The sequence below is a fragment of the Pseudochaenichthys georgianus genome, chromosome 21, assembly GCF_902827115.2.
Source record: "Pseudochaenichthys georgianus chromosome 21, fPseGeo1.2, whole genome shotgun sequence".
Classification (NCBI taxonomy): domain Eukaryota; kingdom Metazoa; phylum Chordata; class Actinopteri; order Perciformes; family Channichthyidae; genus Pseudochaenichthys; species Pseudochaenichthys georgianus.
In genome coordinates this window covers 18,028,432-18,055,381 of record NC_047523.1, presented here as the reverse complement: position 1 = coordinate 18,055,381, position 26,950 = coordinate 18,028,432, and the positions used below count along the sequence as shown (strand labels likewise).

At 40.0% G+C, this 26,950-nt stretch overlaps 1 protein-coding gene and 2 non-coding genes across 3 annotated transcripts; all 3 read left to right on the top strand.

Annotated features, from left to right (window-relative positions):
* Positions 1 to 2,476: 2,476 nt before the first annotated feature.
* trnaa-ugc (transfer RNA alanine (anticodon UGC)) lies at positions 2,477 to 2,548 on the top strand. The gene has a single exon. It is a non-coding gene; the product is annotated as a tRNA-Ala (tRNA).
* Positions 2,549 to 3,375: 827 nt separating this feature from the next.
* trnaa-cgc (transfer RNA alanine (anticodon CGC)) lies at positions 3,376 to 3,447 on the top strand. Its single transcript has one exon. It is a non-coding gene; the product is annotated as a tRNA-Ala (tRNA).
* A 4,064-nt stretch (positions 3,448 to 7,511) lies between these two features.
* LOC117466357 (olfactory receptor 6N1-like) lies at positions 7,512 to 8,474 on the top strand. The gene has a single exon (XM_034109566.1). It carries the CDS (start codon positions 7,512 to 7,514, stop codon positions 8,472 to 8,474), a length of 963 nt encoding a protein of 320 aa, XP_033965457.1.
* The last annotated feature ends 18,476 nt before the right edge of the window (positions 8,475 to 26,950 follow it).

Here is a 26,950-nt window from a genome sequence, read left to right as displayed (position 1 = left end):
AATAGTTGTATAATAAATATTTTAAACACTTACGGAATGTGGGGTCAGTCTTTACTGGTTTTGCTCTGCATTCTCCCTTTCTGGCCTTTGGGAACTGCAGTTTATACAGAGGGTTTCCAGTGGATGTAGTGGCTTGTGCACGCTCAGCGTTTTCATTGTAGTGCAGGGCTGCCAGGTACAGTCTTTCATTTCCGCCATGATACAAAAAAATGTAAATAATAGCAAAGAATGTACAAATTGTCACTAATTAGTAAGTATGTGAGGTGCTGGCCTGTAAAGAAGAACACATAGTTAGAACAAAATCATCTCAACTTAGTATTCAGGATGAGAAAATACTATTTGGATAAATATAGTCTGAAATCCCAAAAGATGGGGCTAAAACTCTCTATTTAGCAAAACTCTCTATTTAGCAAAGCTCTTTGCTTAGCCTTTTCCAATCTGAGTTAGTTTTGAACCGTAACGTGCATGCTGTGTTTCTGACTCAATACAGATGATGTGTTGGAGAGGGGCTGAGCTCAGTAGACTGACTGTAATGAGTGCTAGCCACTAATTAGCCTGTTGCTAGAGGTAAGGCCTTGTCAACAACAACAGACCAACAGGGCTTTAGCTCAGTTTTACTCGTGGTGTGTCCCCCCCCTCGCATACATACAGTGTTGTATCCTAACACACCCCCATTTATGTTCATGTGCGCAAACAAGTAAACACACAAAAGCTTTTACATATAACGCTGGAAAAAACGGCATGTCTCATTAGCGTAGCTTAGCTTACAGATCGATGATATCTGATCGTTCTTACAGACTACAATCACAAAAGCTTTTACATATAACGCTGGAAAAAACGGCACTTGCCTACAGAAGATTACGTTTGTTATTATAACTTACTCAATATGATTTTAGAGGATACAAAATACTAATAAATAGGAGAATAAATACTTGTGTTATCGCCTAGGGCGTGGCTTTACAGCCTTCACACAGATCGCCATTACGGCAGTATGTCTGAACATGTTAGCAAATGCCTGATAATTCAAATAAAAGACAAAGCAAAGACTGCGGAGCGTACAAAATAAAATGCTACAAAAATATATAAACACCTAACCGATTACTATTTGGGTTTGAGGCGACATTGATACGGCGAAGCTACATGCTACATGCTACAAGCTAGAGATAGCTTTATCAGGAAAAACACCGCTACATAAAAACATACAGCTTCAAAATTGGATGTGTCCTCACTGGCCTGGTCCCGGATGGTTGGTATTGATCCCGGGTTTAGCATTACTTTGGAGGCATATCCGTGTTGGACTTGAGACAAGTTCATAAACATGTCCGTCGTAAAATGTTTGGAACACACAAACAGAAATCTGCCATGGTCTTCTGGCACATGTCCCTTGTAAATGAAGTCTAGCCACAGATTCATTTCTTTTTCCACTGATGGCATTGCATGCAGTCCCCTGTCCCGAGTCTTGCAGCCAACAACAGCACAACGTTTAACTGGCTTAGACATCCTGGCAAGAGCAGGCAAAAACACAGATGTGGGTTGATTTAGCCTGCCGATAGCCTATATGCGAATGAGAGGTTTGGCAATGCACGTGGCCGTGGCTCATTCCCCTGATAGGTGGAGAGTTGACCAATAAGCCGAGGACTTCTCTGTGACGTAGAAAAGTGTTGAAATCTGGATCCGTTTTTTTCAGATCCGTTGCAGCCCCTTTTTTAGAGATTTGGCGAAGGAGGAAAATAGAGAGGGTTGTGTTTTCTGACACTTGGTGAGTTCCCTGGAACACCGGGGACACATATTCATGTATAAAATACGTACAAAGGTGCATTTTGCATGATAGGTCCCCTTTAAGCTTATCCTAATCATTATCAATGATAGGAGATTTTCTCAAATTTCGGGAAAACATTATACCTATAAACTAGTTTGTATTCTCTATTGTTTAAACAGAGGGCCTGAATTGTGCAATCGTATGTAACAATCTTTTGGAAAGTATTAGCATTTTGTCACTATGTTAGTAAGGAGCATAGTGTCCCCCTAATGTGTTTGGATTCACAAATATCACACACGTCCCCATGCAAGACAAAAGTGGTGTGGATGAAACATGTAATAGCTGGATTTAGATGTATAACTGTATAACATACAATTATGATCTTTATTTTAGCATGTAAATTGCATAGGTTTTAGTGTGAGCTGTTGTGACATGGCCCCACCAATTTCCAGGAGATCTGAAATATAGACCCCAACATGTTGCACAGTGGATATGAGTGTTTCAGCGAAGCATTATGCGTGCCGCTGCCAGCTACAAATTATTTGTCCCATACTATTATAGGTCTTTACAAGTGAATACATCTATTAATGTGTCAGCTCTGTGGTTGTAGACATTTTTAGGGCTATTAAAATGACAAAGCATTACACTTGAAACACTCTGGTGATAGGGCAGTAGTAGTAAGGTGAAACGCATGGCGAGTTAATAGTGACAAAGGAAGGGGATCTAGCTCAGTGGAAGAGTGTGTGCTTTGCATGTACAAGGTCCTGGGATCAATCCCCAGCATCTCCAAAAGCATTTACCTATATCTTCTCATCTACTAAATGAAGACAACCTCCAACCCTCAACAAGTGCTCCTCATTCTTACAACAATTTAGTTTATTAATCATACTTACCTCATACAAGGTATTGGGATCAATCCCCAGAATCTCTAACAGTCATCATAACTGTCACCTTTCAACACCCCCTGAACTGGTGAAAAAGAATCAACCTTACTGTGTACTGTTGTCGAATGTCCACTGATATTTCACAACCAAATGCTTTGGATAATGATGACTGACAATTCAACGACTTAAAGTTAAACTAAAGGAGATGTAGCTCAGTGGTAGAGTGTGTGCTTCGTATGTACAAGGTCCTGGGATCCATCATGATTGCTTACTTCTTTGACACAACACTAATGGACAGTTCCGGATTCTGTTCATTTGTATTGTGGCCATAATAGCTCTTTTTTTTATTTTTATAAATCAGGTATAGTATTAGTATAGAAATGTACAAACAAGAAGGTTTCTACAGATTGGTGTGACACAATGAAGGGGGTGTAGCTCAGTGGTAGAGCGTGTGCTTCGCATGTACAAAGTCCTGGGATCAATCCATCATCTCCAACACCATTGAAACTGCATGATAGCTTCTTCTTAAGACTATCTCAAACATCCAACTAGTGCTCCTCATGCAAACCGGTTCATGAGCTGATCTATTTAGCTTTTGCCAGCATGTATAATGTCCTGGGATCAATCCCCAGAATCTCTCTGAACACCATCTAATGATTCAACAACTAAGATGCTGATAAAAGACTTAAAATAAATAAATGAATTGACCAGACAATCTTTAAAGAGACAGAAGGGGATGTAGCTCAGTGGTAGAGCGTGTGCTTCGCATGTATAAGGTCCTGGGTTCAATCCCTAGCATCTCCATCAGAAGTTGAGTCTTTAATACTAGACTATGTTTCCATGAATGTTTATCAATTAAACGTACAGTGTGTAAGATAAAGCAGATTTTAAATGTATAACTTTAAATTATTCAGGTATATCTATTGAATATGAATATTTGATTGAAACCAGAGCATTATTTTCTAATGAAAAGTTCAAATGCTTTCAATAGATTCAATGTCATGTGACCAAGTGACCCCAAATCAATGTAGTATTGAATCACAACACTGAACGAGTAAGACACTCCTTCTTCTTTATTTTGATTTAAGTGTTTTTTCAATTTGATTGAAAAACCAGAATGTTTTTCAAGTGAATAGTCTTGTTTTTGTGATCAAGTCACTCCAAGTCAATGCAGGATTGTAATGCTACACTGTATGAGTAGGACACTTTTTCTTCTCCTCTTTTGATTGGACTTTTTTTTTTCTATTCGGCATCAATGTTTTATTGAAATGTTGCATACATGGCAGAATTCTCTTATCACCACACAACAATTTGGATATCAATCTAATAAAAAAGTAAATGTTTTTTCTTTAGCACTTTCCTTCAAGCGCTAATATGACATACACACACTCTTAATGAAAGTTAATGTTGGTTCAAGAGAGGGGGGAGGCCCTGGGGACAACAGCCAACACATTTGAGACAACTTGATGCTTTCAGTCACATGAGATTACCATGTTATCGATAACACAATAAAGATCTTATGATGTAACTCCCATCTGTTGTGATGCAACCTCAGAAGGACAAAGAGTAAACATGATGATTAAGCCTCAGGGTCATTAGTCCACTACATCTCTGGGGTTCTATTGTTGATGTCATGCACTGGGACCAGTAGTCTCCATGCATAACAAACATGCAACTGTGTGCTAACTCCCTATACACTGAGAGAAGGCCACTAATGTTAGAAGGCCTAGAATAAAAAATGCCCATTTTTTTCCTGAATAATTAAAAAAAGATGTGCTCTGTCAATTTAGAAGAATGGTGAAATAGCAAAATATCTGACAACAATGTTATCAATGACAAGAATCATAGGAATTAATAGAGACACAATATATTGTTATTTACTGTAAGTTCAGCTTTGGCGACCAACTCCAAGACTTTGTGAGTGTGCTGACCTTTGAGGGAACTAAGTGAACGGAAAGGTCCATGATGGAGGAAGTTATCATTTTAGAGGTGTATCGCCTTCCAATGCAATTTCACACAATGTCACAGCAAAGCAAGGACAGGCAAGGCTTTGTTAATGTGCACCATTGAAACATGCAGCGCTTTACTTCTTTAGCAAAGACCTTGAGCCAAGGAGTTGCCCCCTGGTCAGCTGGAGGGGGATCAATCCTTCTTTAGGAGAGGGCAAACCTCCTTCCATCGTTGGCTCTTCTCTCAAAGCACATAGTGGGATTGGGCAGCTGTTCCACCCATGGAGGCTGGTCAAGAACAGGCTGTGATCAGACCTTCATTTAAAGAGAATTGACCACTGTGTCCTTGTGAGGTCATTGCCAGGGACTTTTTGAGTGAATTTCTGACACCAGGTGGTAGTTTGCGACATCTTTTGAATCCAATTCATTGTCCCATGCAGACTGGGTGGTAATGTCTGCTGGAGGTGTTTTACTTCCAAATTGGTCAACTAGATGGCATAGGAGCATTAGTTGGATTAACTAACATGGATTAAACCAAAACAATATGTAATGTAAGATTTGCAGAAGGTATAGGGGTAAAGCTCCCAATATCACAGCTCCAAGGGGTCAGACTGCACCACATGAAGGTCGCGATTATTGGAGGTTGACAAACACAACTGTCTCTTTCCTATAAATGCTTGCTGCTGTTACCAGCAGCTACTTTACTGTTCAAGAAGGCCACTTATGGTCATTTTCAACGTAACTCTAATCCAAACATCCTTTTTGTTAGCAAATAAATATTTCATCAGTTTCAGCCTGCGCCCTTTCTTTCTGAAATGGTCACACAAGACCCAAAATCACCAGATCACAACAATACTCTGAATGGGGTGTGAGGGTGACATTAAATTGGGCTTCTCCTTTTTATAACACCCACAAATTGGCTTACACATGTCATTGTGTGACAACAGCATTGTGTTGACTGAAACTTGAGAAAAAATATTCTTCTATAGGGCTCAGAAGTTAACTATTCACTCCATTATTGAAAAATGTACCAATCAAAATTAGATTAGATAAGAGTTACTTTATTGATTCCAATTTGGGATTTTTTTTTTTTCATCATGTAAACAAGGCATTGCACAAAATGTGAAAATGAAAAGGAGTAGAAAATAAACAAACGTAAAATAGAAACATCTCAAAATAGAAAATAAAAACAGAACTAAATAAAATACAAGATGTACATTTTGACAGTGAAAGATATATTGCTGTAGATTATCCGTCAAATATAAACACTATGAAGTGCCGCTAGCACAATTTAAATGTATGTATTAGTATGATATTTTAACATTAAGTGTAAAAGAAATAGCATATTACTGTATAAGGTGAAGTGTGAAAACACTATGGATGAAGAACGTTTTTGAAGGGAAAAGTGGTGGAGTCGAGCTATCAAAGTAGCATAAGAAACTATGAAGCTGTGAGTTCTCGACATAATTGAATTAATTGAGCTAATGCTCAACACCATGCATTTATGTTATCGTGCTTTAACAGTTCAGATGAAACACTTGTTAGTTTTAAGATTAACCCTTAAGAGTCCCTGGGTAACATTTTTCAGCCATTCAGGTTTTCATGTTCAAGCCATTTTGGCTGTGTTGAATGAATATTGCTCAAACTTGCCAGAGGATATTCTTTTTTAGTTGTATATTGAATTGTCTTTTTAAAATTAGCCTAAAATGGCTAAGCTACACAAAAACCGACACATTAGTTCCTTGCGGCAAAAAATGCCCCATTGAAAACCATTGGAAAATGCTTTTTTTGACCCCACATTTATCTTATCATAAACTCTTGATTTCCTTTATGTTAAGATTTCATTTTGAACTTCTAGCTTTCAATTTTCAATTTTTACATTTGTTTACAAGATGGCGATCATTTTAACCCTTTGAAGCCTGCAGCAAAATGTCACACTTTTTACTGTTTTCTGCAAGGGTCACTTGCTACTGAAATGATATGTGTGTGTCACTTTTGATGTTGGATAATGGTGTGTGTGTGTGTGTGTGTGTGTGTGTGTGTGTGTGTGTGTGTGTGTGCGTGTGTGTGTGTGTGTGTTTGTGTCCAACTTCAAAAGACTTTTCTCTTAGAAGGCCACACTGCGTAATAATCTAATTCAATAATAAAAACAATGAGTTGCGAGAACCAAACATTTGTGCCAGACACACAGTGTTCATTCAATGTTCATCTTTGTAAAATAAATGTTTTTCTGGTTCAAAATGATCTAGTATTATTCATTTTAGTCAGGCTGCAGTAGCTTTAAAAGATTTACTCTTTGAAAGTGGGAAAAACTATGAATATATCATATTTTTATAGCAGTTTTTGTGAAGGTGGCATTTTCTGGCCTCAGGAACACGAGTGTGAGTTTTTGTTTGAATCTGACACTGCAAAAAAAATAACAATGCATTCAAATTAATTTTTCTGCCAATCATTGACCAATCTAGGGACCTAATAATAACAATATTCAAATATTCCTTGAAATGTATTTTTTTTTAAAAGACTGACTCTTTGAAAGCAGTTTATAGCAGTTTTTGTGAAGGTGGCATTTTATGGCCTTAGGAACAAATACGTTTTTTTTAAAAAAGGGACTCTTAAGGGTTAAACAACCTTGAATCAATAGTTTGTTTTGGTTTGTCTCCATTGTTATATTTTAATAAATATCTTTTTTTTCTTTCTCTGAGCTGCCATCCAATGAAATGCCTGCGGCAAATAGGGAGTTCCCTTTAACATCAGACTAATAATACTGACACTGACACAGTGCAACAGTAGGATGCCTGGACAGGTAATGGTAAACACCCACAGAACATATTGCAGGTTAACAATCAGTGTTTATACCTTTTAAAAGAAACGGTCAGATCTTTTGAATACAGTTCATGACTTTGAGAATTTTAGTTTAAAATGAATTACAGCAACATAACTAACTCATCTAGTATAGTTTTTTTTACCTTGTCTGGCTTCAGTGCGACTGTCAACTACAAATTCACAATTGTCTCTCTCACTGTACTATGTTATTTTCTCATTGTGGTGGTTAACTTTTGTATCATTACCACCATTATCTTGGACACAAATTTGCATGAACCCATGTATGTTATTTTGTGTAATCTGTGCGTTAATGGACTTTATGGGACTGCAGCCTTTTATCCAAAATTTGTTTTTGATCTGCTGTCTGATCATCAAATCATATCGTATCTGGGATGCTTTCTACAAGTGTTTGCGATATACTCTTATGCATCAATAGATTTCTCTGTGTTAGCTCTTATGGCCTATGACAGATATGTGGCTATATGTCGACCTCTGGAGTATCACTCAATAATGTCTGTGCAAAGGACCGCTGTGCTTATTGTTCTCTCCTGGCTTGTCCCTCTCTCCTGTGAAGTGATGGTTATTACTTTGACATCTAAACTAAAATTATGTGGTTCTCAGATAGATAAACTCTATTGTGAGAACTGGTCAATTGTCAAACTTGCTTGTAGTTCAAATGCAGTAAACAGCATTATTGGATTGATCGTAGTGACTTTCTATATTGCGCATGTTGTCTTCATCTTTTGTTCTTATGTGCAGTTGGTCAAATCAGCTTTAAAATCCAAGGATGTTATGAGAAAGTTTACACAGACATGTGTTCCACATTTGTTTTGTCTGTTTAATGTCACTGCCGCTTTGCTTTTTGACATTATGTACTCACGGTATGGGTCAGCATCTGTGTCACAGAGTGTAAGGAACTTCATGGCTATACAATTTCTCCTGGTGCCCCCTATTCTCAACCCTGTTATCTATGGACTGATCCTGACTAAAATTAGACACCAAATTATAAAGTTGGTTATGATTGCAGGTCAGAGAATGAAGGAAGCTTTGATTTTTTGAAAAGGTCTATTTTTATGATCCAGTACATTATGTTATTGATCGAGCAGGTTTCAGAAGTCAAAGGCATGACGCGTCACATGAAGCTAGTGTGTGAGCTGCTGAGCACATCATATCTAGTCCTTTATTAGAGATGTGTCTGTTGTTTGTGTTTGTTTTTAGTGTCAGGATGGAACCCTTGTCTTTTTCTCTGCAAACAGAATCTACCTACGGGTACAAATAAATAACCTGAACCTGAACCTGAGCTATAACTCTTAGGGCTTTTACAAACAGAGATTGTTATTCTGTAGATAATAACAAGATCTTATCTCTGGTCCCAAAAACGTTTTTAAACACGATCAAAACTGTCTAACTCTGACTCCACTGGTATTATATTCTCCTCTTAGGGTCATTAGAGGTTTTGAAAACTGACTGACTGAAAACAGTTTGATCTTTTTTACTCATTTGTATGTAAAATGTTTATAAAAACAAATACCCTCTTTTGAAACTGAATCTCACTTGTCCCCTAAATCAGTTTGTGATCTCTCTCTTTTTTCCTTGTAATGATGTCAGCCAAACTTCCTCTTGAATACAATGAAATAACTATGAATAAGAATTCATCTTTTATTTTGTTAGTTATATTTTGATAACATTAAGTGAGGAAGACAAGTATACCACACAGTGGATTTTAGGTGTTTTTTATATTTTGTTCAGAATTAGCTTTAAGCTTAACTTTATACATTTTAATAATGTTTCTTCTTTGGCAAAACACATGGTGTAGACAAAATAACTGAAACACCTTACAGTATAATGCAATGCATTCTGCAAACAGTTGAGCCCATACTTCTCTGGTCATGTGGTCATCGTCACACACACTACAGAGCATTTCATTGTACATGGTTACCTTTACTGTGCCTGCCCAATATACATATGTTTGTTTTAAGGGAAGTTAGGGAAAAAAACTACAATGTCATATCTGTAACATTAGATCGGTTCTGTGCGTAGTAACTGAGGTGAATACTGTTCTCCTTGGCCTTGACCTCTGTGTAATATTTGATGAACCTGTGGTTTAAAATTACAATAAAGTACACAATAAATGCATCCTTAAACTGAGGGACAATATTGTTTTGATTTGTGTGTGTCTGTCTCTGTGTGAACTCGGGATAGCAGATCCTCACTACACAATTATATATATAATTGGTATAGCTATTGATAATGTGATTAATAAAGAACATAATAACAATAATGATGATAATAATAATACAAATAATAATACAAAAATGAATAATGAATAATGAACAATCATATTATAATATTTTCGAAAAATTCATGAAAAAAAAGATAGTATAGTATGTGGAAGATATCATCGTAAAGTCATAGTATAGTACTTTGAAAAAAGTCATAGTATGTTGTACTTAAAAAGTTTAGTATATTTAATAAAAAAAGAACGTGGTATGGTACGTAATTTTCTTTGGAAAAAGCCCTCCCATTTGACATTCCTGCCCTCCCCCAATAAACCCGTGTTTTATTATTTCTAAAAATAAAAAATAATTTTCATTTTTTTTAATTATAAATAAACTGTGAACTGTAATGCTACTATGTATGTGATGTCAGATAGCAATATAAGAGTAATACATGAAAAAAAGGATCTACCTACAGGGCCGCTCCTGCCCAATCTGTGTCGCGAGCGGGGTGCTAGTGGACTAAACGGCGGATACACTGTGCCGTTTGCGCTTCAGATGAGGAGGTGAGGCCCCCTCATAACTGCATGAACCCGTATGGCACAATACAACTCAGACTGGCTTACCTGTACGTCAATCAAGTGGCAAATGCCATAGTAAGGATGGATGATAGGCTAACTTTAAATATATTTTTCTTTTTTTCAATGCCATGCGATCTACCCACACTACCTTTGCGATTGACGTATTGGGCACCTCTGCAGTAGAACATTCCACTGTAGCGCCCGGTACATTAATGGGAAACCCTACATGTTTTAGCCCTCTCTATGAAACTTCAAGCTACCCCATAGCACCCCCAAAAGAAAATCTCTGGTGCCGCCACTGGCCGCGGCACATGACGGTTTTGACTGCGGTCAAGCCAGCCTCCACTCGGGAAAACCTAGTCAAGCCAGCCCGCACGTGATATTGCGGTGCGCGAATATCTTATGCATTACGGTATAGTCCTGGAAACACTGCCTCTGTGTTTAGATGAGAATAAAACAAAAACTGTCCAGTATCAAAGACTCATTTCACTTCAGGATGATAGCAGGACATCCCATCTAGTCACTTAGAAAAAATCAGGACATTCTGATGTACAGTTTCAAAAATAAAAGACCATTGAAGTCTCATATATGAGCTATCATCCCTCTGTGTTAAAATGAGAATAAAACAAAAACTGTCCAGTATCAAAGACTCATCTCACTCCAGGGTGATAGCAGGACACCCCATCTAGTCACTCAGAAAAGATCAGGACATTCTGATGTACAGTTTCAAAATAAAATACCTCATATATGAGACTTCAAAGGTCTTTTATTTTGAAACCAGAATGTCCTGATTTTTCTGAGTGACTAGATGGGGTGTCCTGCTATCACCCTGGAGTGAGATGAGTCTTTGATACTGGACAGTTTTTGTTTTATTCTCATCTAAAAACAGGGATGATAACTCATATATGAGACTTCAAAGGTCTTTTATTTTGAAACCAGAATGTCCTGATTTTTCTGAGTGACTAGATGGGGTGTCCTGCTATCACCTTGAAGTGAAATGAGTCTTTGATACTGGACAGTTTTTGTTTTATTCTCATCTAAACACAGAGGCAGTGTTTCCAGGATTCTACCGTAATGCATCGGATATTCGCGCACCGCAATATCACGTGCGGGCTGGCTTGACTAGGTTTTCCCGAGTGGAGGCTGGCTTGACCGCAGTCGTTTTTGTGTGCCCTCCCATGAACATCATATGCCCTCTCTGTAGATTTGTTCTGGCGCCGGGTCTGCTTGTTGCTATATTGTGGCATAAGCCGTTTTCTACAGGCACATTTTACCGGCGTATTATTCATTATGATTCTACTTGTGATAGTCGGACATGACAACCTGTGCAGCCCATGTACTGATTCCATCCGATAGCTGCTATAATATAAAACAAAACGTCTGCCTCTCTCCACAATGATCAATGACAGCGAACGGATGGTCAAAGTAAGATACAAACAAACAGAATCACACTAAGCCTGGTTAGTGTTGCCTGACTTTATAAAGTGTGTTTTTTTTAATAAGTGTTGTGTTCTAGTCACTTTTGTAGCGCTACTGCTTGTTACAACTTTCATTTGCTGTACTCGCCATAAACTGTTATTGCTCAGGTTGATCCGCCCCTGCCCCCGCCTCCGACGTAAGCGTGACGTATGCGGTATACATATATAATATATACATATATAATATATAAAATGATGTATTATATTACATTATTGCCTCTGAATTGGATTATTATCGGATAGGGTAATAACTTCATAATTAACTACGTCTGAAAGCAGAAGTCCAGGGCAAATAATTGAAAGTCTCTTCAGTGCGCATGTCACAAAACGAGATGCATTGTGGGACATGTCGTTTATGGGCAACCTGCTTCTGTAAAGTGGCATGTAACCGTATAATAAACGTATTCTTTGCAAGCTCTTGCGGGGCCACATAGAATGAAGTCGCGGGCCGGATTTGGCCCCCGGGCCTTGAGTTTGACACCCCTGATATAGAACATAGAGTTTCTATCCTGTTAATCTTAATAAACCACTTAAAGTTGATCTCAAAGTTCACCAGATTGGGGCATTTCACTTTGAAATGCAAACAGTATGTCGACACAGAGCCTCCCCACATAAATAAAAACAATTTAACCCATGTAAATTGTCCTTTTGGAGATTTACGTGTAAATCACATCCACATTTCTGAGCTAAATCCACTATTGCATACCCCAGGGAATTATGGTCTCGATGTGAACCTTGAATCAATTTCTTGAAGTAGTTGGAAAATAAACTTCACAGTTTTTTCACAATAACCATCTTTCCAAACTTAAAGATGCTCACTGTAAAATCCAACCCTAAAAAATATGTTTTGGTTGAGAGTTACAATCCAATATTAATTCAACAGTCTTCCACTTAACCCTTGTGCCCTCCTCGAATTTTCAACCTTTCGACCCCTTCGTGGCAAAAATGTACACGCCCATAATAACTGCTATAGAGAGGCGAAGTCCCTCCCTTTCCGGGAGCCTCCATGGGACCCCGGAAGCGGAAAATTATGCATTGAAGTCAATGGAGAGAGAAAAGTTATCTTTTGATCCCGTTTGAATTGTGACACGAATGACACATATGATGTTTGTCAATTTAAAAGAACATTTTGCAAGTCAAAAAAATAAAAATGTGTCGTAAAACTGTGAAGTTACACATTTTTTTGTCTGAAACCGCTGAGTGAACTACAGGTCTCTGGTCTCGCACAATACGCGTTGTGTCATTTGAAAAAGAAAAGTAGTGATATTTGATATTTCTACTATATTCATGAAATTCTTACATTTTTGCCAGTTATATTATGGAGCCGTGTGACTACCAGGGGGCCCCGAGAGTGCTGTGTGTGTGTGTGTGTGTGTGTATGTGTGCGTGTGCGTGTGCGTGTGTGTGTGTGTGTGTGTGTGTGTGTCATTTCCAGCAGCAGACCAGCAGGTCCTGCAGCATGTGACCTGGTGCTCTCTCAGGTGATAGAACAACAATTGTTTAGGCCTGTGCAAAACCAGCACACACCTCTCCGTGTGTGTGTGTGTGTGTGTGTGTGTGTGTGTGTGTGTGTGTGTGTGTGTGTGTGTGTGAGAATCTGTAAGCATGCACAGATCATTTCATGGGTAAAAAAAGGCCATCTTTTGAGGGATGTGTTTGATGTGTCTTTGAAGAGCTGCTTGATGACTCAAAAACAAAAAACAACTGCCATTGTGTTTATGCACCTGGCTGCCAAAGATAAATATGCAGTCTGACCAAGGGTTTATTTCATTTCATCATTTCATCATTTCAAGCCAAAGAAACCCTGTGATAAAATGTGTGTATTAATGTGGGTGGGCTAGGTAATTCACTTCAGAAACACTTTTTGTTATATTCCATGGAATGCTCTTAACATCCCGATAGCAATGAATATATTAAATGCTTTGACAATAAATACATAAAAAAAAAAAATCTGTGGAAGCCGTGGTGCTGTAAAAAGCTAGACCAATCATTTTAGCTGGCCCGGCTAAAATAACTGGATGGCCTATCTGCCTGTCAGACTTCCATCTCGTGCACAAACTTATCTCGTGCCCTCATTGGTCATGTGCGCGTTCATGTGTGTTGGAGGAGGGGCTCTGTAAGGAAGTCTGAAGGAAGAGGCAGATTTTTTCCGGTTGTGTACTTTCAAATTCTAGCGCACTCGAGCTGGTTTCTCCATTCTTACCTACCTCACCTTTAAGCAACAATATGAACAAAACATAAATACGTATCAATCACGTCTTTGTGTAGACCACATTTGGCCAAGCAGTGCAATTTGACTTTAGAGAAATACTTGCATTGTCATCAATATCGATCAATATTGCTTAAAGGCATCATGGTGTAAGTCAATAAAGCGGCACTTTGTCAATGTTAGCTATTAGTTCCTTCATTTAGCCAAGCTGGACTGTCTCACCAGAGGCCGCTAAACATCATACAGCTTCCGTTAGATCTACTCCTGCAGATTTAAAAATGGATTTGTTGTTCATAATTAAGCATTTTCTGAGGAAAAAAAGGGTTGCGTTCTCTGGACTCTTCGATAGTGAGTTACTTCTGTCTGTCAGTGCTCATACCAATTAGATTTTATTGTCCCTGGGACAACGGGATGACCTTAGCCTCGGGCCACTGGGTTATTTACACAATATTATCATATGTGTAATAATCAACATGATATAAATATGTATTTCATTAAGTATCACTGTTTTCATCAATCAACACCCCTAGTGTGTATTTGATCCCAGAGGGATGAATGGACAGCAATTTCCAATCACAGTGATGAAATTCAAGTGATGTACTTACCGCTCTTTAGACTGTGTTGCATATTGTTACGATAGCTAATGAAGGGATGCTGTGATCATTAATGTGACCTCCCCGGTGAGCCTCAGCGGAAAACTACAGGCCTCTGGGAACAGCAATGGCTGTAGCCAGCTAATTAGGATCAACGGTCAATGTATACTGGACTCATTTTACTGTGACTTTACCTGTTGACAGTGCACCATCAGAGCTTCATCATTATCATCATCAATCATGAGCACCCCGGGGGGGATATTGAAGCTGTTTTTCGGAGGAGTACATGCAGTAATTATGGTAGAAGTGGTCGACAGGTCATCAACTCCATTCTCCTCTGAGAGCAATTAATAAAACAACATCTCTCTGGAGAGTGAGACATGGAACTAATTAACACAAACAGGCTCTTTAGCCAGAAGGCTATCATTTTTATGTAACCACTAAAATAAATATTAAAACAAATAAATGCTATACTTTATTACAAAGTTCAAGACTTTTAGCTCTTGAGTTTGTGTTCTTATTAATCTTTATTGATCCTTCCGGTTAAATCCATTAACAACAAAATACGACCAAATTTGATTAAGGCGTCAACAGAATGAAATCAGGAAACTGAAATAATAATAAACTACAGCCTTAAAACATCAATAGAGTTGATTCAACCACTCTTAAACAGAATGTAAGTTGACACCAGAAACTTCTGTATGTCAGATTTATTTGTTTGCATTATGTATTATATTACTATTCGTGTGTTCTCTGAATAAGATAGTGTTTTCCAATGAGCCATAGATAAATTGCTGTTGACATGCATAGCATGATTGGGTTTCTGGCAAATATGGTTGCACCTCCCTTATCACTAAATGCAAAACTATGTAAAACCATCAACAAATATTTACCCAAATTACTTTTGTCAGCAATTTTGTGGTGTTCTGACACCTTATTTATCATACATGAAAGACTGAAGCAAAAGTGGCTGCATCTTAATGGATCCTAGCAGGCACAATAACACAATCACTGTAGTTACACACTTAAAACACAAGCAATTACACAACTTCTGTCGACATCTGAATCTAGTGAAATAGAGGCACACTGGTTAAGTTAGATGATATGGAGTTGCTCTGTTATGAGTGGTTCCCTGTTTTGATTCACCTACAGTATAAGGATGCAACACAGGTGAAGCAAAAATACTTCACAGTTCGTTATGTCCCACCATCTCGCTAACAAAAACCTGGCTGTGACACCAAGATATGCAGCAATGTGCCATACAAGGAAGAAAAGGAGCTGCCTTTTCTGCTAGCAAGTAAACATATATAGGAAGAAAGAAATGCACTCAACACATTTGTTAGACCTTAAGGACACACCATGAGTTTCAGTGAGAAACACTGAATGTAAACATGAATTTGGCTTTGTTTACAAGAAAATGCAATCGGCATATTTAAGGAAGAGGCTGTATTTACAAAGAATGTCATCCACATGCCACTGCGCACAAATGAGGCCTTGGCTTTATGTATAAACATCATTACTGGCCAAGCTTCCAGCTCTAAGGAAGGTGAGGTGACATCTCAAGAGCCTTGCCACAATATCCAAAGACTTATGCTCTACCAGAACGTTTTAACATGCAATATGGGGAAAATAGGCATCCTTAACACTGTCACTGAAAGATGAACTCATGTTACTGCAAAAGGGGCAATACGTCCAACTGAAGCTGCTGTGGGGACTTGAAAAATAAATAGTGGCAGAATTTTCATTACACCATTTGCAGTAGGTATTCATCTTTAGAAAAACTAAAGTTAATATGGATAATGTTACTGTAGCTTAAATAAACAATAACATCTCAAGCAGCAACTTAGAACACAATTATTTACCTCATTACACTGTTGCCTATAAAGTTGGAATAAAATATAAGAGGATTTACCTCTTCTCATGAAATGATTGTGACACTGTGATATATAAAGAGAGAGAATGTCCGAATGGCAATGATTTCAGCCAGTCTCTAAATGTCATTGTAAAAATGTGGTGCATGCAAAGACACAGAAAGAATAATATGTAACAAAACTAAATAAAAAGATATAGCACTGTTATGACAAAAAACGCTTCCAATAAAGTCCTTGTCAGGGTCTCTGCAGAAACTTTAATGATTTCATGAAGGTGGCAGGAAGAAAAGATGAGCCCATATTTTGAAAAAGATTTCTCAGCAATTTTAAAATTATTTTTAGCCTATTAAATAGGAATTATCAGTGGTTATCACTCCTTATGTGTGGATCAGAAGGGGCCTACTACAGGTGTAGTGTGATCTAGATCCGACCAAGAGGTGTCTTATTTAGTGCATCATATTCTTCAGCCTTGACAGCGGTTTAACAAATAATGTGCTACAGTTATCAGAGATAAATACCACCTCTTTGTAAATTCGGCAAAGGTGGGAGAAATTATATGATTTATTCTTTGTCTAAATGACATTGTCTGTTTGTCCCGGCCTGTGACCTCACTACTGCCATCAGCTTTTCAGATGAAACCCCGGCCTGCACAATAAGGCTACTTACTGCTAAAGTATATTATTAATGTACCTCCCATGTAGATTTAACACACCAACAATAGTCATGTTTGTTGTTTACGTACATTATGAAATCAATTTCTTCCATGTAATATCATTGGAGTTTGTAATGGCACTCTTAAAGGAATGGTATGCTCATGACACTCATTTTTTAAAAATTATCATCCGATAAAACAGACCAGTCTCTGCCAGTCTCTCTTTTTTTTTTTTTTAATCCGACGACATTATCAGTGATTTTAAACTGATTATATACTGATTATAAATAACATCAACACTATGGGCGCCGCCATTTCCCGGACGTGACGTAATCCATGCGTTTGGTTTTCGAAGACACGTTGATCTCCATGTTATTTACTGTAGTTTCTCTATTCAAATATGCCTCACTGTATCGCGAAATATTGCCGCTAGCAAGGGTGGTACTACATGCATACATATAGTATCTTATATCATCTTCCCATTATACACACATGCATTTCCAAACATTTGGACTACCTATGTTGCAAATGTATTATCTTTTCAATTTACACACGGCATCTATTGCACGTCTGTCCGTCCTGGGAGAGGGATCCCTCCTCTGTTGCTCTCCCTGAGGTTTCTCCCATGTTCCCTTTAAACTGTGGGTTTTCTTCGGAAGTTTTTCCTTGTACGATGTGAGGGTCTTAGGACAGAGGGTGTCGTATTGTCATACTGATATGTATGGCTGAATTCCCCCATCCAATCTCTTCACATTGGTCAAAACTTGTTCCTCTGCTGACGAGTCCGAACTGAAATACTCCACCATGTTTCCGTGTGTTGACAAAGTGAACGCATGGATGATGTCACGACCATCACGTGACTACTGAAAATGGCAAACATGGCGGCGGCCAGACGGAATATACAGGTCTTGATAAAAAAGAGCTATAAAATCATTATTTACCGGGGAATATCGCTGATTTCTTCAGGGTATGGTTTAAACATAACGTTTCACTAAATACTGAAGTTTTGATTAATTATCTAATGAGTGGACCATTCCTTTAACTTCTGAACCATGTGTGGCCTGTTACTAGAAATAGGGTGTTTTCTAATTTTGAAACTCTCTGAAAGTCATAACATTCGGTTATTAATATTATTTTATTTTATTTCTGCATTGCTGCAAACTATTTTTTCAAAAAATAATGTGTATCACAATGTATAATATTAACCTTGAAATTATTTAATTCAATCCAACAGGGGTTTGGTTGGCTATAAAAAGTGCAATGGAGACTTGTTTTTTTGTTTTGATACAAGGACTACACCGACACATCTCAGTTTGATGTCACATGGTACCAATGTCATTGCAGGCTAATGCCATGGGAGAAAATGAACAACTGCCAGCACGGTTTGTAAGGCAATGATTGGACACAGAACAGAAAGCACCTTTGTATCTCCCATCATTAAGGTCATGCAAATGCTATTTCTGATGTTTGCAGTGTGGAACAAAAGGGGCACTAAAGAGTGTAACTAATGCATCAGCACTTCAATGGTCTGGCTTGTTTGAAGCAAATATATCTGCACTTTTCTTCTGAATCTTTATGGTTTATTGCACTTATTGTAAGTCACTTTGGATAAAAGCGTTAGTTTACTGAAATGTAATGTAATTGTTCTATTTCGTATAAGGCTTCGCCCTCTAAGGCTATTGCTATTGGGTAATCCCACTGCACGTGTGCAGCACTGACAGACTTAATCCACGCCCACCTATGGGCCCCACCTACGGACTCACTTCCGTATAAATAGGAAGTAGTCCCTACAATCTGCTCCCACTTTTCTTCAGCACTCCGTTGCAGAAGCACTGTACAGGCACAAGCTCTTTTCAGAGCTGTTTACTAGAAAGCAAACATTCCCCCTGGCCCCATTCTCCCTCTCCTCCGGACGGGGGAGACAGGGCAGGGCTCGGGGTTGGCCGACATATGAATTACGACCGGCTGTGGCTGGCTCGCTCCAGGGAGGAAGCGGCTTTACACAGACGATACAGGTGAGTCCTGCCGGGGATTGGAGCACGCAAACGCGGCTCTCAATCCCCAGGTGTCGTGCACTCATTGTGTCCGTCTTCCTCTGGCCCACAGACAGCAGAGAGCGAACGCTCTCGCGGCTGCGGCCGGGGATGATTGGCCAAGCCCTTGATTATTGCATCCGAGTGGCGGGCAGCAGTCAGGCGACTCCTTCCCCTCCATTCACGGATCACCATGTGGTTCCCCCGGCCCCATCCTCCCTCTCCTCCGGACGGGGGAGACAGGGCGGGGCCCGGTGTCAGCCCGGCAGCCGAGCCTATAGGTTCGGCTGCCGGGCTGACACTATCCGCCATCTCGGCTCTGCCGTATAGGTGGTATTCTCCAGGAACTCCCGGAGATCATCGGAAAGGCAGCCGCCTAATGAGATCTCCCCGTTCCCCCGGTTCAGGAGAGCTCTCCTCCGGATGACATAAGTGGTTGCCTCATAGCCTGTCGGTTATTAGGCAACAGGGCTCGCGGCACAAACCGGCTGTCTTTAAAACCTGGCGGTTGATTAGACAGCACGGACTTGTTTCCTATGTCACAGATATGCCTCCACACACCGTTCATTCCTCAAGCGGGTTTGAGCGTGAACGCGCCTCAATGTCCGGTTTACGAGCCTTCTCCTAAATGGCGACATGATGAGAGCCGCTGTGCAATACAGCGTGTGGAGGTGCAAGAGCCGGCTGTAACCTGTCAGTCAGCAGGCAGCAGGGCTCGTGGCGCAAGCCAGCTGTATTTAACCAGGCGGTTATTAGACAGCAGAGCATGACGTTTAAACCTGATGCTCCTAACCTGTCGGTTAGCAGGCAGCACGGTTTTTTTCCTCTGTCCCAGATGTGCCTACTACACACGGTCGTAATGAGCCCAGGGCTGTTATTACGCACTGTGTGAATAGCACTGCACACACCTCCGCTCATTCCCTCAGCGGGTTTGAGCGTGAACGCGCCTCAATGTCCAGTTTACGAGCCTTCTCCTAAACAGAGACAGGATGAGAGCTGGTGTGAGATGCAGCGTGTGGAGGGCCCCTCGCAGCCTTTTCGGTCTGGGCCCCTCTTGGGTTGCTTCACGGGCAGCGGCGGCGAGGGCTCTGACGTGGCTCGTCACCATGACAACCACAGCACATCCAGAGCATGTCGCGCGCTCTCAGAATATTACTCAGAATGGCGACGCGTGTGTTCGATGGACAGATGAATAATAATAAGCAGCAAGGCCCACCGGGAAACCCGGCTGCCCCTAACCTGTCGGTTATAGGCAGCATGGCTCGCTGCATAAATAGGCTGTCTTAAAAACCTATTGGTTTTTAGGCAGCTCAGTTTTTCTCCTCCGTCCCAAACCTACCTCCTACACACGGTAATGAGCCCACGAGTGCCATTATTACAGTGAGGGCAGCACGGCACACAGCTCCGCTCATCCCTTAGGGGTGTTGCGCGTGAACGCACCTCGGTGTCCAGTTTAACACTGTAAGCAATTACTGTTATTTTTCAGCCGATTTTCAGCACTAATCTACTGGCAGCCCCCTAACCAGAATGTTACTGTGAATTATTTAATTTTTTACAGTGATAAACTGAAATTGTCCAACAGTGTGAATACTGTATAATTCATTTTACTGTTAATGAGAAAGGCTGTGGAATCATTTCACAGTATGAGTACTGTGGTATTGCAGTGAAGTGCAGGCGTCTGTGAAGAGACTGCCGGCGCTTTACTGTTGTTTGACAGGAAAATGTGTTACAGTGGACATAAGGACATAAGTGTGAAGTGCAGCGTCTGGAGGGCTCTGGCGTGGCTCGTCACCATGACAACCACAGCACATCCAGAGCAGGTTGGCGCGCTGAGTGGCGGCGCGTGGGTTCAATGGACAGATGGAAGATAATAAGCAGCAAGGCTCCCCGGTTAAGCCGGCTGCCAATTACTTGGCAGCATGGCTCGCTGCCTAAGCCGGCTGGGTTTTTTAACTTATCGGTTAATAAAACAGCAGGGCTTACTATTCAATCCGTACCTTTAAACTTTTTCGGTTTAGGCAGCATGGATTTTTCAGCCTGTCCTCCTACAAAAAACGACCAAATAGGTCGATTGTTTAAGCACCTTCGATTACGACCCATAGCCACGTTTTAAAGTGTAGCACCTCTAGTGGTCGTGTAAGAAACAACATGCTCCCGTTTATTCACAAATAACCCTCTCTGGAAAATCCTAAATTGTAGAACAGTTTGGCCATTAAAATGCTTTTTGATTAGATTTCTAGCGAGAAGTGTATATTGTACTCTTAGAATCCACGTCCAGTGGATGTGTAGGATCTATAGTTTGATAGATATTACGAAGATGATTTGAGGTCTCGCCAGGATAACGTGTATATGCGGCAGCTTCCATGTAAAGTTAGCGTGGGTGAAAACAGTATTTCCGGTCTCGAAGTTTTGATAATAAAACCGGATATATTCCCCTCACTGTCAAATGATTACACAGTGATATCTGCATTACTCATCCACTAAAAAACATCAGTTTATCCTTGTTAATTACACAATATTGATTGGTTTAAATGGTGTACAATGCTTTTGTGTTTTTAACCTTCGATTCAGAGAAACAAATAGTTTTTTAGGAGTTTAGACACCAGGGCATGACATTAAGGATTTTGGGAGATGGCCCTGTGGGCCATCTAAGCTAATTTACAGATGGCCCTGAGTCCACTAGAGATGGCCCTGAAAAATGCGCGCGGACGAAATGACTCACGAAAGGTTTGGGGGACCTGCAGGTCTTAGATGCTGTCTGGTGCATTCTCTAGAATTATAAGATGAACCACCACAATATTATATTGTACAATTTCAATTGTATTCTTAATTTCACTTCTTCTTGTTTGTGTTTGCTGATTCAACGACTCAATGGCCCTCTGTCTGTCAGAGGGCCACTGACTGGGGTTGAAGATGGAACATTTTGAAGGGACACTCCCTTTCTGGAGATCTTGGAATATTTTCTCCAGGTGCTTGATGAGCACATCTGCAAACACACATACAAAATGTCAAATTATAATCCCTGTCTCTGGACCACCATAAAAAAATCATTTATATCATAACAAATGTGAAATGATATTCCTGTCTCTGGACCACCATAAAAAAATTATCTATTAAAACATGTTATGCCCATATTTACTTATGAAAAAAGAAGAAGAAAATATTATTGGGCACATACCTATCACTTTGATTCTCTTTTTTCGGGGGGGGGAGCTGCAGCTCAGTCTTTCTCTTCTTTCCAGGTTGTTCACCTTGCTTTGGTGGACTAAGAAACATTGTAATACACTCTGACTTTAAATTATTTGATCATTATGTATTCAGCATCAGAATCCGTAACAAACTGAAATTCCCGCGAAAATGTGGTTGCATTCGATTCATTGTCCGGGTAGTATTCAGTTGCGCCACTTATGTGACAGACAAGAATAGTCAACTCTAATGTCTAAGGCTGAAGTCGAATAGTCCATTTAGCTTAGGAACCTTCCTAAAGGAGTGAAATTTTCCCCGGAAGTCCCTCAGTGGCAGCCATGATAAGTGCCGTTCGAATTCTCTAGAATGATCAGAATGATAGGAAAGGAGGTTTCAAACTTCCTTTATAACCTCCTTTAGCTTAGGAACCACTGGACCTCCCTAACTGACAGGAGAAGCGAAAATGCTGCCCCACAATGCCTTGCAGCCGCAGCATTTGCCGTCACTCAACAGTCGGCCGTTCACGGAAACAACCGATTATGACCGATAAATTATATCATGAAAGTTACGGTGCTTATTAAGCATTTTAAAACATAGGTGGTAAGTTGCCAAAGTGCTTTGTTTTGAACGTTCATCAGTATTATAATCAAAAAGAGAAATATGAACGTTAGTTTTTACTGAAATTATCAAATAAAGTCAACATTTCACTGAGCTGTGTGGGGTTTGTTCAACTTTTAAAAGATGTTTGAATGGTGATATACACAGTGATAGATGTTAAGGACTAACGTTTATAATAAATACATCTGTATTGATTTTAAGATCTTTAGTTCATACAATCATACGTATTGGGATCATTAGTATTAATGTGGACCGGAGGGAGAGGGTGATGAGCATAAGTTTCACTTTCCTTTTTTATTTCAATTCCAACTTTGGTCATGAAGAATATGTTTCTCTGTTGTCCACGTTCATAAAGCAAAGCAGCAGCATCAGAGCACGGTGCAGAGTCTCTCGATGAGTCCGTCGTTCTTATTAAACATCCATGTTGTAGTCCGCTGTATAGAAAACTGTGGTTTCCATAGTTTCCCCACAGCAGCAGACGCACACAATGACGTCCGCTGGCGCATCATAAACACGTCGGATAGTGAAAGTGCATTCGGATTCTCTAAAGTACCGCAGTCTCTTCTCCTAAGTCCTTTTGAATTCTCCTATCCACTATCCCTTAACCCCGTGACGTTTCACTCAGAGGTCAAGGAATAGACGATAGGGTTAGAATTTAGGAGCTGATTTTTAAACTATCCGACTGCAGCCTAACACTTAATGTGGAGAAAGAGATGTCCTGTATGGGTTGATTGTGCGTTGATCTGTTGGTAATGCCTCGGGGTTCCGGTGGGCATGTAAACAAATGCATAATGCTGCGCTATACTTTGTGGCCTCACCCAGTTGCATAGCGACACTTATTGTTTAGGTGTCTTTTAATAAGCAGGTAGTCATATCATTAGCTAGAACTAGCTGGATCTGATCGATATGGACATAAACGCGAGTGAAGTCTAATCTGACGGGAGAGAGAGATCACCTGCTGCTGCTGCTGCTGCTGACGAGTCGACACGCAGCTCTGCATGATCACATGCAGCGGTGAGCGGACAAAACACACACTTCAGGTTAGAATATCACACGTAGCTATTTTAATTACTTCTCAAACTACCTAAACTAGTTATAGATGTGTTTAGTTTTACTGTCGGGTCACTCATTACTGGATCCGCGAGCTGCATGATACTGGCATAATAGATTGCCTGATCGGGCCACCAGCAGGTGAGGCTTCATTGCCCGAGCTAAATGCTAGATGGCCCCGGGCCATCGGGCCATCCTTAATGTCGAGCCCTGGACACTACAGTTTCCGAAGACACTACACTACCCAGAATCTCCAGCTATCGTTTGGGACTACAACATCCGCCTTGCTTTACAAACCCCGTGATTAGTCATCAAGCCCTGTGATTGGATGTTGGAGTGGCAGTGCGACAAGGTTACGCCGAGCGTCAACAGCTCTTTGAAATGGAATGGAACCACGGCAGACTTTCCAAAATTGGAATTGGACGGGTCCAGCCCCCGGCTCCAGCTCCCCCCCCCCAGAACTACATATGCTGGCTATTGTGTGTTTCGCAATATATGGCATGTCTCTTTATAAGACGTTTTTGTATTTCCCACAATTAGAAGTTGGCCGTATTAAACGTGTACACCCTGGAGGTTTAGGGGATACGAAACACAGTGGTGTTATCAATTGTAAAACATATAATTAATAAATGGTGAAATAATATACCCACATGACACCTAAGGTCAGAAGAGCTTTATTTAACAGATGGTCTTATATCTACCCCTCCTGTTGTTCATTGATAAGCCTGAAACATGCACTTGTCAAGGTTCAGAAGCAAATTGTGCAAATATGGCAGTAGCCATCGATCATCTTCAGATAAGATAAGATATACTTTATTGATCCCAAGTTGGGAAATGTTTTTGTTACAGCAGCATGCTACTTTGTTCTACTCCACTACAATTCAGCGGTTAACCTTGTATTTTTACTCCACTACATGTATTTTAGTTACTTTGCAGATTCTGATTAATGATGTGAAATATAAACAACTCTTAAATCAGACTTTAGTTACACCTGAGTCAAATTCAGGGAAGGTGATTGTCAAGTGCCAAAATAAACTATGCAATATAGTGGACGTTAAGTACTTTGTCAGACTTCATATTTATCTGTGGATAACCCAAATGTTTTTTTCTTATTCAAAAGAAGACCTTAACTTAAACTATTCTTTAATGTTTAAATAAAGCCTAGTTGGTCTGTTTTGCATATCCTCCTGTTAATATCTTTGGACGTCCTGCACTAAACTGTTTTATTGTAGAGATCACTACAGTATCTTCTTGATATTTTCAATTTTGTATGTAGGCTACTCTTAATATTTAAATGTTTTCATCAAATAAAACGTATTCAACAACAAAATTCAATAACGTGCTTTAACCACTAGGCGGCGCAGGTTTAAAAAAACAAAACAATGGTGTAGTTAATAAAACATAATAATATCAAACATAATATGACTATTAACTTTATTGTGAAATTAAAACAGAACGGTAAAGGAAAATACAGTTTCAGTCTCTCGATGTAAAGCTTATGCATTGTACCATGAACCTGTATAGACCTGTAACAGTCAACTGAGTGAGGAGTTGGAAAGGCAATGAATGAATGAATTAATTAAAATGTCGAACTCGGACTTAATTTTAAGGACATTTCGACCAGGGATTTAGAGCTATATTTGTTTAACCACCGGATTGGCAAAACAGGAGAGTGTGTGCACACCAGTCTGCCTTGATCTATGTATTCATGTCTGTGACACTCACAGTATCTGCTGCCCACAGCTGTTTTATAGAAGGAAAACCCCCTTCACTTCATGAAATGTCTGCAGCACCAGGAGGCAGCGGGAGGGTTAACTCAGCCTCTGAGAAGACGAGCGCGCCGTGCCTTTCACGCACCGCCTTCGCTGTGTTTACCTTCAGAATCATTAGAAAGGCTAAGAGCGACCGCAGGCTGATGTGTTTTAAGTAACCTATGGTTTTAATCACACACACCTCCACACACACACCTCCACACACACACACACACACACCTCCACACACACACCTCCACACACACACACACACACCTCCACACACACACACACACACACACACACACACACACACACACACACACACACACACACACACACACACACACACACACACACACACACACACACACACACACACACACACACACACACACACACACACACACACACACACACACACACACACACACACACACACACACACACACACACACACACACACACACACACACACACACACACACACACACACACACACACACACACACACACACACACACACACACGCTCCCTTTTTTGGTCCATCTGCGGCGGTAATAGGTTTTGTGCGCTGTGATGATTCGGCTGTACCTTTAGTAATAAATATTAAATGTTCATTTGATCATTGGTTTTATTCTGAAAACGTCGAGACCGGAAATACTGTTTTCAACCCGTAACTTTACATGGAGGCTGCCGCATACCTCAAATCATCTTCGTAAGATCTATCAAACTATATATCCTACATATCGACTGGACGTGGATTCTAAAAGTACAATATACACTTCTCGCTAGAAATCTAATCAAAAAGCGTTTTAATGGCCAAACTATCCTACAATTTAGGATTTTACAGAGAGGATTATTTGTGAATAAACGGGAGCATGTTGTTACACGACCACTAGAGGTGCTACACTTTAAAACGTGTCTATGGGTCGTAATCTAAGGTGCTTAAACAATCGACCTATTTGGTCGTTTTTTGTAGGAGGACAGGCTGAAAAATCCATGCTGCCTAAACCGAAAAAGTTTAAATGTAGACGGATTGAATAGTGATAATGATGGACAAGAAACAAGAATAGACGTGAATAGGGGGACACAATCATGTTTGGACCTCATACTTGTGACGGATAGTTTAGTTAAATCGTGTGAATGGTATGTAAAAAGTGACTGTACCATAGGAAGTGATCATTACCCAGTAACATCACACTTGTGTAAATGGATGGAGAAGATGATAGTGTATAGACTATCACATGTCTTAGAACAAAGAGGGTTACTGAGTGGAACGAGTGGTGTCATAAAT